Source organism: Fragaria vesca, linkage group LG3 (assembly GCF_000184155.1).
Source record: "Fragaria vesca subsp. vesca linkage group LG3, FraVesHawaii_1.0, whole genome shotgun sequence".
In the NCBI taxonomy this organism is placed as follows: domain Eukaryota; kingdom Viridiplantae; phylum Streptophyta; class Magnoliopsida; order Rosales; family Rosaceae; genus Fragaria; species Fragaria vesca.
Genome location: NC_020493.1, coordinates 8048293 through 8064383, shown reverse-complemented (window position 1 = coordinate 8064383; position 16091 = coordinate 8048293). Strand labels below are relative to the sequence as shown.

The 16091-nt window shown below is 38.3% G+C and overlaps 2 protein-coding genes across 3 annotated transcripts; both read left to right on the top strand.

Moving 5' to 3' along the window:
* The first annotated feature begins 8362 nt into the window (after positions 1 to 8362).
* On the top strand, positions 8363 to 12365 carry LOC101312129 (cationic amino acid transporter 1-like). Of its 2 annotated transcripts, XM_004293950.1 has the most exons (3): positions 8363 to 8533; positions 8729 to 9159; positions 10825 to 12365. In XM_004293950.1, the coding sequence occupies exons 2-3, from the start codon at positions 8730 to 8732 to the stop codon at positions 12231 to 12233; spliced, it is 1839 nt and encodes a 612-aa protein (XP_004293998.1). In that variant the 5' UTR covers positions 8363 to 8533; position 8729; the 3' UTR covers positions 12234 to 12365. The 2 variants fall into 2 exon arrangements, with proteins under 2 accessions (XP_004293998.1, XP_004293997.1); XM_004293949.1 differs by having other exon boundaries at positions 8404 to 9159.
* A 1950-nt stretch (positions 12366 to 14315) lies between these two features.
* Positions 14316 to 16064, top strand: LOC101297129 (cationic amino acid transporter 1-like). The gene has a single exon (XM_004295561.1). The coding sequence runs from the start codon at positions 14469 to 14471 to the stop codon at positions 16062 to 16064; it is 1596 nt and encodes a 531-aa protein (XP_004295609.1). The 5' UTR covers positions 14316 to 14468.
* The last annotated feature ends 27 nt before the right edge of the window (positions 16065 to 16091 follow it).

Genomic DNA, 16091 nt, shown 5'->3' with positions numbered 1-16091 from the left:
ATTTGACAATATCAAACTTGTGCTGTAACCTAGTACGTAACGAGTCAGCCACCTTACCCAGTACTTTGTTTCTTTTAACTTTGATTTGAAAATATCTAGTTCGTACTTTAACCCAGAGTACATAACGAGCCAACCATCTTACCTAGTACTTTCCAACCTTTAACCTGGATTTGACTGTACTATTTTGAGTGCTAACTGAATTATCTTTGTTAAACTTGCACAATGTTTTACGCATTTCATTTGTCATCGTTGATTTTTTTTTTTACACAGTGAGATAAGAAGTCATTGTTGTGTTTCATTTGTCATCTGTCATTGGCAATATTGTTGCAATTGCTTGTGAGGGTTAACTGGACAATGTTTTACACATTTCATCCATCATTTTTTTTTTATACTTTTGAAATGAGAAGCCATTATTGTGTTTCATCCGTCATTTGTCATCATCAATATTGGTTGCAAACTTGCAATTGCTTGTGAGTGCTAACTAGATTATCTTTGTTATACTTGCACAATGTTTACACATTTCATCCGTTATCGTTGATTTTTTTACACATTTGAGATGAGAAGCCATTGTTGTGTTTCTGATGTGTTGTGATACTTTGATATTTGATATAGTTTTGTTCATTTATTGTTAATCAAATGAAATAATATAAACATTGAATTAACATATGCTTTGAATAATTTTGTACGTTGAACAAAATAAAAAATTGAATAATATATACGTAATATTTTCAACAATGTAATACACTGAAGAAAGTACAACAACATTATTTTTGTTGAAAAAAATAAAATAAAATATGGAGGAACTGTAGGGATGTGGTTATGGATAGGGCTGAGGAAGCTGAATCAACAACCACGGTGGAAGGTTGTCCAAATTATGAGTCCGACCAACCTCACTCCCCAAACCCCAATATTCATAGATGAGAGTCTCACAATAAACAGGGTCTTGAGCATACCTAGCCTCACAATAGCCAGTATGAAGTATTGATGCTGCTCTCTTAGGTTTAGAACACCTGGTCTATTTTATTGACCACCTTTCTAAGAGAAAGGAATCAAGGTAGCTAATAGACAGAGTCACCAAATTTCTGAATTCAGGGTTGACCAAATTCTTGATCCATTGCATCTTCCAACCTATTTCCATTGATATCAGATGAAGCCAATATTCCTCCAAGCTCTCCAAAATCAAGTTGTCCATAATCAACGAATGTTGCATCCATATCTTGATAATTAATCAACTCTTTTTACACCTTGAGCAGTAGAGGATTCACCGCCCAAGGGGTTGGAGTTGACAGGTACCAATGGTTGTTGAACCATGTGATGCTGCTGTGAGGATGTTGCTCCAAATTGTTGCAGCAATGCTCTAGTAAAGATATTCCCATTTCCTCCCTTTTTTGATTTCTCTACCTCCTTATACGTCATTAGGTACATCAATTCCACCAAACAACCGGAAATTAGAGTATCAATTTCCAAAACTAGGGTTTCCACTTCCTTGTTAATTTGGACGCCTTAACGCAGCAGATTCAGAAAGCTACTCTTACCTCTCGCCTCCTCATCTTTCGGCTCCATGGAAGCCATCACGACCTGGTAGCTCACAATGACCTGGTTGTGTGGAGCACAAATTTGAAGCCCTCGGAGATCATTTCATCGATCTCCTCCGGTTCTAAAACCAGCTCCGATTGTAAGAGATGCGTAGCCACATTTATATCCTTTACAACCCTTAGGATTTCTTGAACACACGAATTGCATAACTCACTAGAGATCTCCGGTGAGTTTAGGTAAGGGTTCTCATATTACTGTTGCCTATAGTAAGGATGCTTATATTTGTGTTTCATAGACTCCTAAAAAGACAACTAGTAAATCAATCAAGAACAATTTTTTAACACATTGTCGTACTAAAAAAGAGTGATAAAACAATAGTTCAACAAAACATATCGTATCAGCCATAAATAGAGAAGACGATATATTTGAGTTAAAGCTGCAAATTTTCGACACATTTCAGTTCCTTATGAGTTATGAAAATACGGTGAAATTTAAATTGAACCCTTAAAGCGTCAATTTTTCAATCATACAACTTATTGTAAAGAAAGTTTAAATAACATTTTCAAAGTTTAAAAAAAAAAAAAATTAAATAACATTCAAAGTATCAAAACGCAACATTTTACTCTAATACAAGTATTTTGACAGCATTAGAAAAGAGCTTATCATTTAGGTAGCGAGATAGAGAGATAACCTACTGTTGCAAATGGAAATTGATGTCAAATATTTTTTTTTATCTTAAATTTTCTCTTACGAGTACTTCCTTAATCAACATGTGAAAGAAGGATTAATGTGACCAACAATTTCCATCCTTAGAAGATAAAAATGGGTTTGGTATAATGATACATCGATAGTTGGTGAATATCATAATTCTTGATTTTCGTCACCGTAAACGTTTAACTTTGAATAATGAAATTACATTAAGGCAAATGTTAGAAGCTTTTATCTTTTTCTTTTCCTTTTTTAGAATGTTTAAATGTTATAAGTTACAATGTTATATGGATTAACTAAACTACCCTAAAAATGTTTCATCAAGAGAATCATTTTTACGTGTGATTGCTATTTTGCTTGATGGGTTTTGAAAACCTAACCCATTGCATAATGAACCAACAAGTCAACAACCTTATTCAGTACTTTTCTGCCTTTAATTTTGATTTGACAATATCAAACTCGTGCTTTAACCCAATACGTAACAAGTCAACGACCATACCCAGTATTTTGTTGCCTTTAACTTTAGTTTGACAATATCAAATTCGTACTTTAACCCAGTACAAAACGAGCCAACCACCTTACCCAGACTTTGCTATCCTTAACTTGGATTTGAGTTTTGAGTGCTCACTAGATTATCTTTGTTATACTTGCACAATGTTTTATGCATTTTATCAGTTATCGTCGATTTCTTTATACATTTGAGATGAGAAGTCATTCTTGTGTTTATGATGTGTTGTATGACTTTGATTTCTGATAGAATTTTATTTTTTTAATGTTCATCAAATAAAATATTATAAATATCGAATTAACATAATGAGTTGAATAATGATGTACGTCGAATAAAATAACACACTGAATAATATATCTATGTGATATGTTCGACAATGTAGTACATTGAAAAAAGTACAACAATATTATATGTGTTGAAAAATAAAATAATATTTAATAGTGCACTTAAACTACTAAACCACTCAAGCATAAGACCTTTAAAGATTCATATCATGAATCACAATGTCAATAACAACTCAAATGCCAAATCGAATGATTAGTTTAATACATCATACAAGGCAATAGTTACAAATTGGGTTAACCTACTACGTACAGTTAGAAACATATTTTGTGTTTATGCCTTCTACAGTTACAAATTAGGTTAAACAATCTTCTTACAAATTGGGTAAAGGTTCTCATATTGCTGTTATATATGGTAAGGATGCTTATATTTGTGTTTTTGCCTTAGGTAACACGATTGCTTGTACACCTGCTGATGATGAGCACATTTTATATCATATTATTATCCCTGATTTATATGTACGTGTTAGTTACTTGTTTTAATTAGTTTGAGTTATTTAGTTTGTTTTTGTGTTCTCATATATGCTTTGTCTAAATAAATAAAATGTTAAAGTTATGGAAGCAATTTACCTATTTTTCATATAGTAAATTGAGTATTTGTTTTAACATGAGTCTTTTTCCCTTTAATTAGATAACTAAGTGCAACGTATGTTCTCATTGTTCTAATAGCATGTGCCTACAATTGGTGGAATGTTTTCCCATTGCATTAAGTGTGCTGTATTGAAAATATTTACCTTAGCCATCAATTGTTAAATTCACTTCACTCATTTGATTCATAGGTACGTACATATGCAATTGATACAAGAATGCATGGAAAATTTGTCAAAGACAACATACCATGAAAGAAGGTGGCAAGGAAACAAGCTTGCATGAATTTATGAGCTCATTTCCAATTCTTCAAAGTTTGTGTACGTACTCTTGTGCATGAAAAATGAGAGAAGCAAATAATGTTGTAGATGAAGAGAAAGTGATGTATAAAAGTATTTATGGGTGAAGAAATATGTTGCCATTAAGCATAAGAAGTTTGAAGAATGAAAATCATTTTCACATGGAGATGAAGTTACAATGAAGCTCAATGTTGCTTTATAAATAGAGCTTGTTTTCAAGAGAATAAGGGGAGCGGGAAGAGAGTGGAGAATTAGAGTCACCTTGTTGCTCTTTGTTCTTCCCTTTCTTTAGCTACTTTTTGTATGATGTTTTGTATTTCTTTAAGTATGTTTTCAATTTGTGCTATGTATTGCTAATTTCTTAACTAAGGTTAAGGAGGAAACCACATTATGAAATAAGTTTCTTTTAATTATTTACAAGTCTCATAGTTATGTTATCCATGCCTATGACTCTTGCTTCAAAATGCATTAATAAAATCCTTGTTCTTTTCACCTCTAATGTCATGCATTTTTGGTAGTTTGGAAGTCACTTTTATTAATCCATGCTTGGTTTTGTAAAATATTTAATATGAACTCCTTTGATCTCTTGTCATTCAAATGAGCTTATTTCACATTTGATGTTTTGTAAACACTTTGATCTTTTGTAGTTTCAATAAGTTTGTGTACATGTGATGCGTTGGTGTTCATAATTAAGAAGAGAAGAAGGGTTTACTTTATATATATTTCATATGTGCTTCATTGTTAAATCTTGAGAAAGCAGTAGCTAGATTGATTTCTAGATTGCTACTCCTAATTCGGGAATTAATAGATAATATTTAGAGACTTATCAAGTAATGTGGTGGAATCTGATACCTTAGTTACTTCGTCTTCAAGGTAATCTTTGTCTTAGTATTGAGCTCTACATCCTAATCAACTTTCATTTAACTATATAGATTAGTGTTAAATTAATTTGGATTGATTAGTTTTTCTTATTTTCATACATTCTCTGTGGGTTCGGTCTCGCTCTTGTATATCTGTGCTGCAACTGATTCGTGCACTTGCGAGTAACATTTCAAAACACACCACCTGTTACTGAGGTGGTGAGATATGATAGGGCGGTGGGTCGCGGTTGAGTTTGTCCTGAACTGTTACTTGGTGCATCGTCACCCATTTTGACCGACATCAACATTGACCTTGTCATCATGCCCCTTACACTTCTTTTTACCGCCATCAACTCGGGCCACCACCGCTTGCATTGCCATTGCCTTCAGCATCTCCTGCTTTCTCACCCACAACTTCACGTACTCTCACCACCCCCACTCTGCTCTCAGCAGCAACCGACGGTGACTTGCTTGGCAAGTTGCATGTTTGTGCCTTCAATTTCCCTCCACCACCACCACTGCCGCCACCCTCTAGCAACATTAACCTCCCCAATTTTCTTGCTATTACTACTTGGAAATTCCTAACCCTACCACTTCCACACTCCTCAACCTCAACAACTTCAGTCTTCATTGGCTGCTTCCCCTTCCTCTTTAATTTCTCCACTGTCGCCTTGGTTTTCTTTGTCTTTCTCCGACATTTTAGCCGAGCTTCTCTAATTCTCGTTGCTTTTAGGTTTACTTTAACTGTCTCCTCAGGGGTTGGTTTTCGTTTCAGGCCATAACACCTCAACGTGTTTACTTGTCTTCTTCGTTAGCACTTTCACCATGGTATTAGGCTCCACATTCCTTAAAATTATTTGTGTTTACAGTCGACCTGAATAATATAGATTTCTAAAAACACAACAGAAAATCAAAAAGGAACATCTATTTAACACATTGTTGTTAGGAATCCATGGATTTATTGAATTGAAGAGCAAACCAGGAAAAGTAAAATGCATAGAGCATAAAAGATTACATCTTGTAATTCATTGATCAAAGATGAATAGTACATTAGATCATATATATAGGGTAGGGTTTAACAACAAATACCAAGTCTACCCTTATATGGTTAATAATTGTCACACTAAAAAAAGTGATAAAACAATAGTTTAGCAAAACCAATCATATCAGCCATAGAGAGGACAAGATTTGAGTTAAATCTTTAAACTTTTGACACAATTCAGTTTATTAGCTGGTATACCAGTTGAAACAAATTGAGGGGGGGGATTATTGGATTCCACTGAGTTATAATCAAACTCAGATTCTCTCCGTAGTATATACAAGACAAGCTAGCCTGGAAGATGGGCATTGACAGCCGATCGATCAATTCTGAAGTCAATACACAATGACAAGCTAGGCAGTGACCATTTTGGCTCGTCAACCAGCTGCTCACAAAGTCCGCCACCTTAATTAGCTTGCAGTTGGAACCCATTAATGTGCCCCAGATTTTCTATTGGAGTAGTAGATGGCATGGGGGTTAAGCCTCGATCATAAACCCTAACTTGACTTTGACACATCCATATTTCCATCTTTATTCGTTGCAACTTGTAAAACAAACTAGGGGAACATTAATCCCACATTAGATCGAATGACAAAAGCTCTCTAAATTCTGGGGCCTTAAAATTTGAATGTTTTCACGGATAATTAACCGTACGAAGAAAAATCAAAAAGTAAAATTTCGAATACAATGTAATGATACGAGCTAACCAAAGTTGAGACGTAAGATCATTTCTTAAATGATTTAGTGGATCCGTCTTGCTTTGATAATATAAAGTTGATCACTGCTAATAATCACGTTTATGTCATGCTCAAATTTCAGTTGGATCCCGACCTCACTCTTATGTTTTCATTCTGCTCCCATGTATTACTTTCTGAATGCACATCCTTAAACATTCATGGCCTTGAGCCGCTTGACTACTCGGGTCCAAGTTTTGGAAGTTTCAAAACCAGGAAAGGGTTAAGGTCAAAGTCAGTGATAGCTCTAGCCAAGCAACCTCCTTATCAGAATTCAAAACCAATAAGAAAAGGAACAGAAACAGTAGTGGGATGCTGAAGAATGGAAGATGATGATCTTCTTAGACTTCTTTGGGCAGCCCGAGTCAGCGCCTCTAATTAGGACCATGCATTATTTCCTACTTGCGATATGTTATTCTGAATTCTCAGCCTCCTTGAGTGTAGCTTCACACTTACTACACAGTACACACCCACCTCTACATCCGATCCTTTCACATTTCAAGAGAGTTGTTCTACTTCTTCTTCCTCTTGAATTGTTTCTATCTGAACGAACCTATCAACCTCATACACCAGAAACCAGTACCTATCATCCTCATGGCTGTAGCTCTTGAGCTAGAATTTCGTAGACGAATAACAAACAGAACAGTTGAAAATACTAAAAATATTCTCCTCGATCAGTTGAAAATAGATTACATAGTTGTATATTTATATTATATCAATTTCTTAGAAGTATTTTGACTCTAATCTATATAACAATCTCGCACAAGGTGTCACGGACACTAGGTGCTAAAACAATTGTATTGATTACTAATACACAAGACGATAAATTTTATGTAGCGACCAATCATATATATATGAGTTCGATTTAATATTTTATTAGTGTGAAAGCAACCCACCTTATATTTTCACACCATACAAAATAGAAGAGAATAAAGACAAGTGTATACCTCCAAATTGCCGTAATTCGTATCTTTCTTGTCTTTATTTCCTTAAGCTAACTAGCTGTTAATTAAAAGTCTAAATACCACAACACTTTTTCACTATTAAGAAAAACAACCGGACAACACCATTTGCGGAGGTTCTCACAACCCCCTTGGCCAACAGCTGCTAGGACAGATTCCGACATTGATTTAAACTACTTAAGCTCTTGTCTTCGATCTCCACATTGTATCACACCCCTTGTGGCTTCAATCTCATTATTGTAATGCCCTCACCCACAAAATCACTATCCCAACTGTTGTAACTACTTATTAACAGGAAAGTTCAGAAATCATTTCAAATCTGTTAAATTTAACAACATAATAAATGTAGATTCTGAAATTTAGAAAGAATTTGATCGATCGTAATGTATGTACAAAACGTGTATAGGAATACGAGTTGTTGTTACACGCTTGTATCGAACCCGAATTTTGACATAGATACATAAGTTATGTGTCATATGAAGTCACAAGGTAAAAGAAAGTAAAGAAAACCCTGATCATTAGGGTTTAACCCCATAATTAGTGAAGATTCTTAACCCCATAATTAGTCAAGAAAGTAGCTGTTGACAGGTAATACGTACTAAACTACAACCGATCACCATTTTGATGAAAGTGGGGGACCCACCAAGATCGGACGGTCCGAAGTCATCGCTCGTCGGCTGTGTGAGCTTCACACGAGAATATAGCGGGTCAACGAAGTCGACTCTCACTCTCTATATATAACTCCTCTGTAGTGGACGAGTTTTTCCCGCGCCAACGTCCTCTCTCTCTCTCATCCTCCGCCGCCCGGCCACCGGAAAATAACCACTCCTCTCTCTCTCTCCCTCTCTCTCTATCTCTCTCTCTCTAGATCTTCAACACTTCATCAACGTAGTGGTGAAGTCCTTCTCTTCTTAACTCAACCAATCAATTAACAAGGTGAATCAAAAACACCGCTCAGGTACGACGTCTTAATCTCATCACTTCCATATGTTTTCGTTATGATTCCTGACTTGAGCGTCGGAGAGGGAACGTCCGAAGACTCTGCACGTGTCACCATAACACCCGATTCTCTATAATTTTTTATGATTTCGTGGTTTTTTTATTTATGTGGATTCGAATCGGAATCTGAAGATTTGAAGTTCGATCTTTACAGGATGGGAGCGAGCGGAACTGAACCGAGCGCTGGCGGCGGCGAGGGGCTGACGAAGAGGAGGGGATGCTCGTGTTCGAAAGAAGATTTTCTACCGGAGGAGTCGTTCGAGAGCTGGGGCAATTACGTAAATGCGCTGAGGTCGACTCCGGCGCGGTTCAAGGACCGGTTCCTGACGCGGTCGGCGGACAGCACGGAGCTGGTGGAGATGAAGGCGCGGAGCCAGCACGAGATGAAGAAGACGCTCAACTGGTGGGACCTCATCTGGTTCGGCATCGGTGCCGTCATCGGCGCCGGAATATTCGTCCTCACTGGAATCGAGGCCAAGAACCACGCCGGTCCCGCCGTGGTTATGTCCTACGTCGTCTCCGGCGTCTCCGCCTTGCTATCTGTTTTCTGTTACACCGAGTTCGCCGTCGAGATTCCCGTTGCGGGTAAGTGTATACCTACATACTATGCATCAAATTATTTCTTAATGAAATTTAAAATTCGTGTTTTCTATTTTCTATGAGAGTTTGTCTGCATATTATCGTCTTTGTCAAAACTATATGCATGAAGCTACGGCATCCAGCATCTTCGATGTTGATATTTGATTTTGACAGCATAATTAGAAAACTGGACCAAGATTTTGATTTTATAATTAAAAACATAGATTTTTTTATTTTTTTTTTTCCAAAAAATTAAACTACTCGGGTCTTTGAGTTTTGTCACCATATATCATTTCTGATTACCTTCTTACCTACTGAAAGTAAATTAAGAACATCTGTGTTTTTGGTGAATTTTATTGGGTAGATATATAAAATTAAACCTACAAATGATCGATCTTTCCGATCGAATAATTAACATTCTTCATGAATTACAATCACTAATGCTTAAATTTAGAGGCGTTAAAACTCTTGGGGAAGTTTAGAATTAGCTAGGTCGAGCAGTAAAAGAAAGGAGTGAACTACTGCTCGTTTTCCTTACACGGCTGTTAAGATCGATTTGGCTAGATTTGACTTAATCATAATAGATTAAGGAATGATTTAGGTAAAGATCCAACATCAGCTGCGCTAATGTTGCAGAATCTTCATGAATATAATGGTTAGGGATGCATTATGTTCGTGAAGATGCACTAATCAAATGTTTGTTTTTAATTTACAAAGATGAGATACAGTTTGGATGGATGAATTTCTCTTTTAAGAATTATACCAAGTCCCAAGCATGTTCTAAAGAATTACTATCATATAGTTCAATAATTGACTGTATTGAGCTAGCACATTTTATAGAATAGAAGGAATTAATAATTTTTGGTGAAGATGCAATCTCCACATATCAATTGCTTATCCGTTGAGGAATCTCTTTGAATATTCTAAACCAGTATTTCATAGTCATGATAAAAAAGTCTGAAGCATGGCCATCTTAATTATAGACGTCCCCCATTTTTTCCGGTGGACTTTTCTCTATAAACACCGATTACGACTGGTATGATAAGGAGACCTCATTACGCTACAAATTATTGCCACATGCTTTCATAGATCGATTTCATTGATTGGTTGGTTCTTTGTTTTCCTGACTTCTTGTTTACTTATACAAGTCAATCGCGTTAGGCCGGCACAAATCTACATCTTCAGGACGTGTGGATCCCTTTCCTCCTCACCCGCCTTATACAAAACACAATATCTTACGTTGAAAATTAAGCAGTAAAAAAAGTCTCAATCAGTTATACAATGATATTTATCGATAATTTGACCATTTTCGGCTAACACAGTCTCGTTCACCCGGTTACTAACTGCGCATCAGGATTTACATGATGATATACTAAAATAGGGCTTGCAGTATTAATATTATGTGATTATTCATAGTCATACATACGTGACTGGTTTTACGTTAAGGATTAGCATACGAACAAGAAAGAAATGAAATTTGATGAGTCCTAGTTTATGAAATGATGCATGGTTTTATCTTGAGGATTAAGACGTCGAGAAAATTATTTTTAATGTGGTTAATTGGAAATTGCTTCTTATTGAATACTAATACAGTTCCTGGTTAATTTGCTTTAGTGTCGATCATAGTGTACGTTTCTCGTTAATTACGTATTGATCTGGTTAATTTCTCAGGCGGCTCATTTGCCTACCTAAGAGTGGAGCTTGGGGACTTCGTGGCCTACATTGCAGCAGGCAACATCCTCCTCGAATATGTCATAGGCGGTGCGGCTGTCGCGCGTTCCTGGACCTCCTACTTCACCACCCTATGCAACCGGAACTCCAATGATTTTCGAATCACTGTCGACGGCTGGTCGGAAAACTACAAGTACCTCGACCCCATCGCCATCGGGGTCATCATCTGCATCTGCATACTCGCCGTCATGAGCACAAAGGGCTCCTCGCGCCTCAACTACATTGCCTCCATAGTCCACGTCATTGTCATTCTCTTCATCATCATAGCAGGTCTCACCAAAGCAGACACTAACAACTACAAGGACTTTGCCCCGCATGGTGCTCGCGGTATCTTCCAAGCCTCGGCAGTTCTCTTCTTTGCATACGTTGGATTTGATGCCGTTTCAACCATGGCCGAAGAGACCAAGAATCCTGCTCGTGACATCCCAATAGGGCTGGTTGGTTCCATGGTGATCACCACCACTGTTTATTGCTTGCTAGCCGTGACCCTGTGCCTTATGGTTCCATACGGGATGATCGATGAGCAAGCTCCATTTTCTAAAGCGTTTGAGACGGTTGGTATGAGTTGGGCCAAGTATGTGGTTGCAGCTGGAGCTCTAAAAGGGATGACTAGTGTTTTGCTAGTCGGGGCAGTTGGTCAGGCTAGGTATTTGACACACATTGCCCGAACACACATGTTGCCCCCATGGTTTGCTCAAGTTGATGCCAAGACAGGTACTCCAGTCCATGCCACAATCGTCATGCTCGCAGCCACAGCTGTAATCGCCTTCTTCACCAGCCTCGACGTTCTTGCTAACCTTCTCTCCATTTCTACGCTATTCATCTTCAGCCTAGTCGCCACTGCTCTCCTCGTACGCCGCTACTATGTAACCGGCGTGACTACGGATGCAAACAGGAATAAGCTCATAGTTTGCATTTCTATGATATATGGGGGTGCAATTGCCACTTCTGCTTACTGGGGTGTTAGCGATGATTGGGTAGGGTATTGCGCGACGGCTCCTATTTGGTTCTTGGGGACTTTGGGGATCTGGTTTCTTGTTCCGCAAGCAAGGAGTCCAAAGCTTTGGGGGGTGCCATTGGTTCCATGGTTGCCTGCACTTTCAATTGGCATCAACATTTTCTTGCTTGGGTCGATTGATGGTGATTCTTTTATCAGGTTTGCAGCGTGGACTGTGATTATCTTGGTTTACTACATTTTCTTTGGGTTGCATGCTTCATATGACACAGCAAAGGACTCTGAAGCTAAGAAGCTCGAGGGTGGGAAATATGAGACGAAGATCGAAGGAACTAAGGACTGTGGTTTGGATGGTGCTCATAACAATAAGGCCTCTACAGAACCTGCTAGTTAAGATAATTTCTCATTATTTGGTTTGGTCTGAAGTATTTTGTTGGTGTGTAATATTTTCTACTTTGACGATTAATTAGAAATGTTCATAAATAAGAACTTGTCTATTAGTAAATGTTCAAGTACATTCCTTTTACATTTTCTTTTTCAGCCAATGTGTAAAGTAAATTTTAAAGAAAATTTGAGCAAAGAACTAGTAAAATGCAATGAACTAGTTGAGCAAAGAACATATATACTTGGTGAGTGGTGACTATAATATGCCCAATCAACCATGTCAATCCCACACTTCACTTGCTTTGTTTTCATTCAACTGTGGTAGTTTCGTTGGCTTGTGTTAGATACTTCTCGATTTTGTAGCGACGATAATTGAAGTCGTAGGGAAGCCGCAACTTTTTCCTAATTTGTTTAACACATCTTCTTCCCAAATTCCTCCTCTAGATCTGGAAGATGACCATCACACATCTTCTTCCCAAATTCCTTGATTGAGTAGGACTTCTTCTTCAAATAAACAAAAGAACTACAGTCCCCATGTTAGTGATTCACTATAGGTTTAGGGAAAAAATTCCAAATAAGAAATCCTTACCTGTTAGTGATCGATGTACTTGACGAGCGAGCTCATCGGTGCCGGTGGCGGAAGTTCCGGAGAGTAAGATTCGTCTGGAAAGTTTCGTCGGCGGCCCTGGGAGGATGCAGATGAAGATTCTAACTCTACCTTTCTTCTCTTTGTAGTCTCTCCCTTTAGTTTTTGCTGGTTTGTTTTTGGTAAGAGGGCTAGGGTTTGCTTGGCTTGTTAAGCTCTTTGTTTCGTTCTCTTTTACAAAATTTAGAAGATCCAAATTCAAGCAGCCAATAAACATCAACCAACAAAACCCTAGCTCTGTTACTTCGGAAGTGCCATGATCTTGTATAAAATGCTCCTTTTAATCTTTAAAAGAAATAAATACAAAAGGAAAAATATATAATAATTTCAATCACCAAGAGTTTGCCTATTCAAGATTTTGAGATTACCAACAAGAGAAAAAAAAGATTCTGACAAAATTGCCATATCATGCATGGCCATAATATTATGCAACTAAATATGCCAGTCGATCAGTCCATAAACCAATAAATAGGACAGTAAACGCTGTACCAGCTCAGCCTAATTATAACTCAGCCAAATACATAAACACGATTCATATCCCCTCAGTTTCTCTCTGCTCTTCTTGCTCTGCTGAGTCTGCTCTCTGCCTCTAAGGTATGTTCTCTATTCTCATTGTGAAAATTTAAACCTTATTTCTCTGTTCAATTTGTTTCCCCAATTCCCTTGAACCTACTTCTTTTCTGATTTTTCCTTTTCTTCACGCTGTGATTTTGGCACAAACGGCAGGCATATGCAGTTTAGTGCCAAGCGTTAATCCCCTCTCTACTTGTTTGAGCTTCTTTTCTTACATGTTTGAGCCCTGCTGGCCTTAATTAGAAATAGATCAAGATTCAACGATTAACTCTCTGGATTAATCACGCTTGTGAATGGTGTAATTGGGTTGTTTGATTTCCACATTGAAGCTAGCTTTGAGGTAGAAACTGCTGCATGCACTTCGGGTTTTTCTTTCTTTGTTTCTTTTTTTTAATTTTGTTTTTGTAGAAAAAAAAGTCCGATTCTATCAGAATATTTTGGTCTTATGCACGCGTATGATCAGTTTCCATGTTGAATACAGCTTCTTAAAATTATCTAGATTTATATAGATCGAATAGTTTTCTTTTTGGAGATTCATATATTATGGATTCTTTTTCTGAAAGAGAATCCAAGGACATTGTGTCTAGTATTGGTTTTCAGCTACGTTGACGGGTTCCACTTTACAATTGGGATCCTGATTTCTCTCTTTCATTGTGTTTGAGGAACCCTGAAAACCAAGTAACTGAGGCACTTTCTCTTTTGTTCCAATATGTTTTACTCTTTTTTTCTTTTTTTTCCTTCACTAATCTTCCTGTCAGGGTCTATTAGCTTTTAATAATCAATTCAATTTCAGGGCAGCAAAAGAAGATGGAGAATGGCAGTGGAAGCGGCAGTAGTAGCGGTGGTAGAAGTCGTGGTGGAAGTGGCAATGGGGTCAATAAAATTTGCATATGCAGCAAAGAAGATTTCTTGCCGGAGGAGTCATTCAAGAATTGGGGAAACTATGTGCATGCCCTTGCCAGCATCAAAACAAGGCTCAAGGACCGCCTCTTGGCACGGTCATTGGACCGCCATGAGTTAGAAGAAATGCGTGCAAGAAGCGAGAATGAGATGAAGAAAACCCTAAACTGGTGGGATCTCATTTGGTTTGGGATTGGTGCAGTCATGGGGGCAGGCATTTTCGTGCTCACCGGTGAGGCGGCTAGGGATCTTGCAGGCCCTGCAGTTGTAATCTCTTACTTGATATCCGGAGTTTCGGCATTGCTGTCAGTTTTGTGCTACACTGAGTTTGCGGTGGAGCTTCCTGTGGCTGGAGGCTCATTTGCCTATCTTAGAGTGGAACTTGGTGACTTCATGGCCTATATTGCTGCAGGGAACATTCTATTTGAGTATATAGTAGCAGGTGCTAGTGTGGCAAGGTCATGGACCTCCTATTTTGCTACATTGTGCAACCATAGTCCCAATGATTTTCGGATCTATGCCCATTCCCTAGCTGAGAACTATAACCAGTTGGATCCAATTGCGGTCTTTGTCTCCTTTGTGGCTTGTGTTGGTGCTGCCTGGAGCATCAAGGCATCGTCTAGGTTCAATTCGATTACATCCATCATCCATCTGGTGGTTTTGGTATTCATCCTTGTTGCCGGCTTGACAAAGGCTAACACTTCTAATTTCACAACAGACTTTACTCCATTTGGCCTTCATGGCATCTTGAAAGCTTCGGCTGTGCTGTTTTTCGCTTATGTAGGGTTTGATGGTGTGGCAACTTTGGGGGAGGAGACTAAAAACCCTGGTAGAGATATCCCAATAGGGCTCATTGGCTCCATGGTGATTACCATAGTGACTTATTGTGGTCTTGCAGCAACATTGTGTTTGATGCAGCCCTACAGCCAAATTGACCCCGATGCATCATTCAGTGTGGCATTTCAGGCCGCAGGTATGAACTGGGCAAAGTTCATTGTTGCATTGGGAGCACTTAAAGGCATGTCCACGGTTCTACTAGCTAACCTTCTCGGGCAGGCTCGATACTTCACTCACATTGGAAGAACCCACATGGCGCCACCAATCCTTGCAAGGATCAATGCCAAGACCGGTACCCCCGTGACCGCCACGATCATCATGACTGTTGCAAACTCACTTGTTGCTTTCTTCACAAGCCTTGATGTCTTGGCAAACCTTCTCTCCATATCAACCCTGTTTATATTTTCCCTCGTTGCATTAGCACTGATTGTTAGGCGGTACTACGTTACGGGTGAAACATCAGCAACAGATAGAAACAAACTCGTTGGTTTCTTGACATTAATCGTAGGTGCATCGATTGCAGCTGCAGTGTATTGGGTGCTTAGCAACGGTGGTTGGGTTGGTTACGTAGTGACAGTTCCAATATGGTTCTTTGCTACTCTAGGCTTGCAGTTGACCGTCAAACAAGCAAAAAATCCTAAACTTTGGGGGGTGCCACTGGTTCCTTGGTTACCATCGATTAGTATCGCATTCAATATCTTCATCCTCGGATCCATTGATGGAGAATCATTCATAAGATTCAGTATTTGGACATTGGTTTTGCTTGTCTACTATATATTTGTGGCACTACATGCTTCCTATGATGCAGCTAAAGAGACAGAGAGTATAGCTAATGCTGAAACATACATGGAGGCTGGAAGTAACAAAACCCCTGAAGTAGGCTGAAAGTAAGACAGATTGTAAGTGACCGAA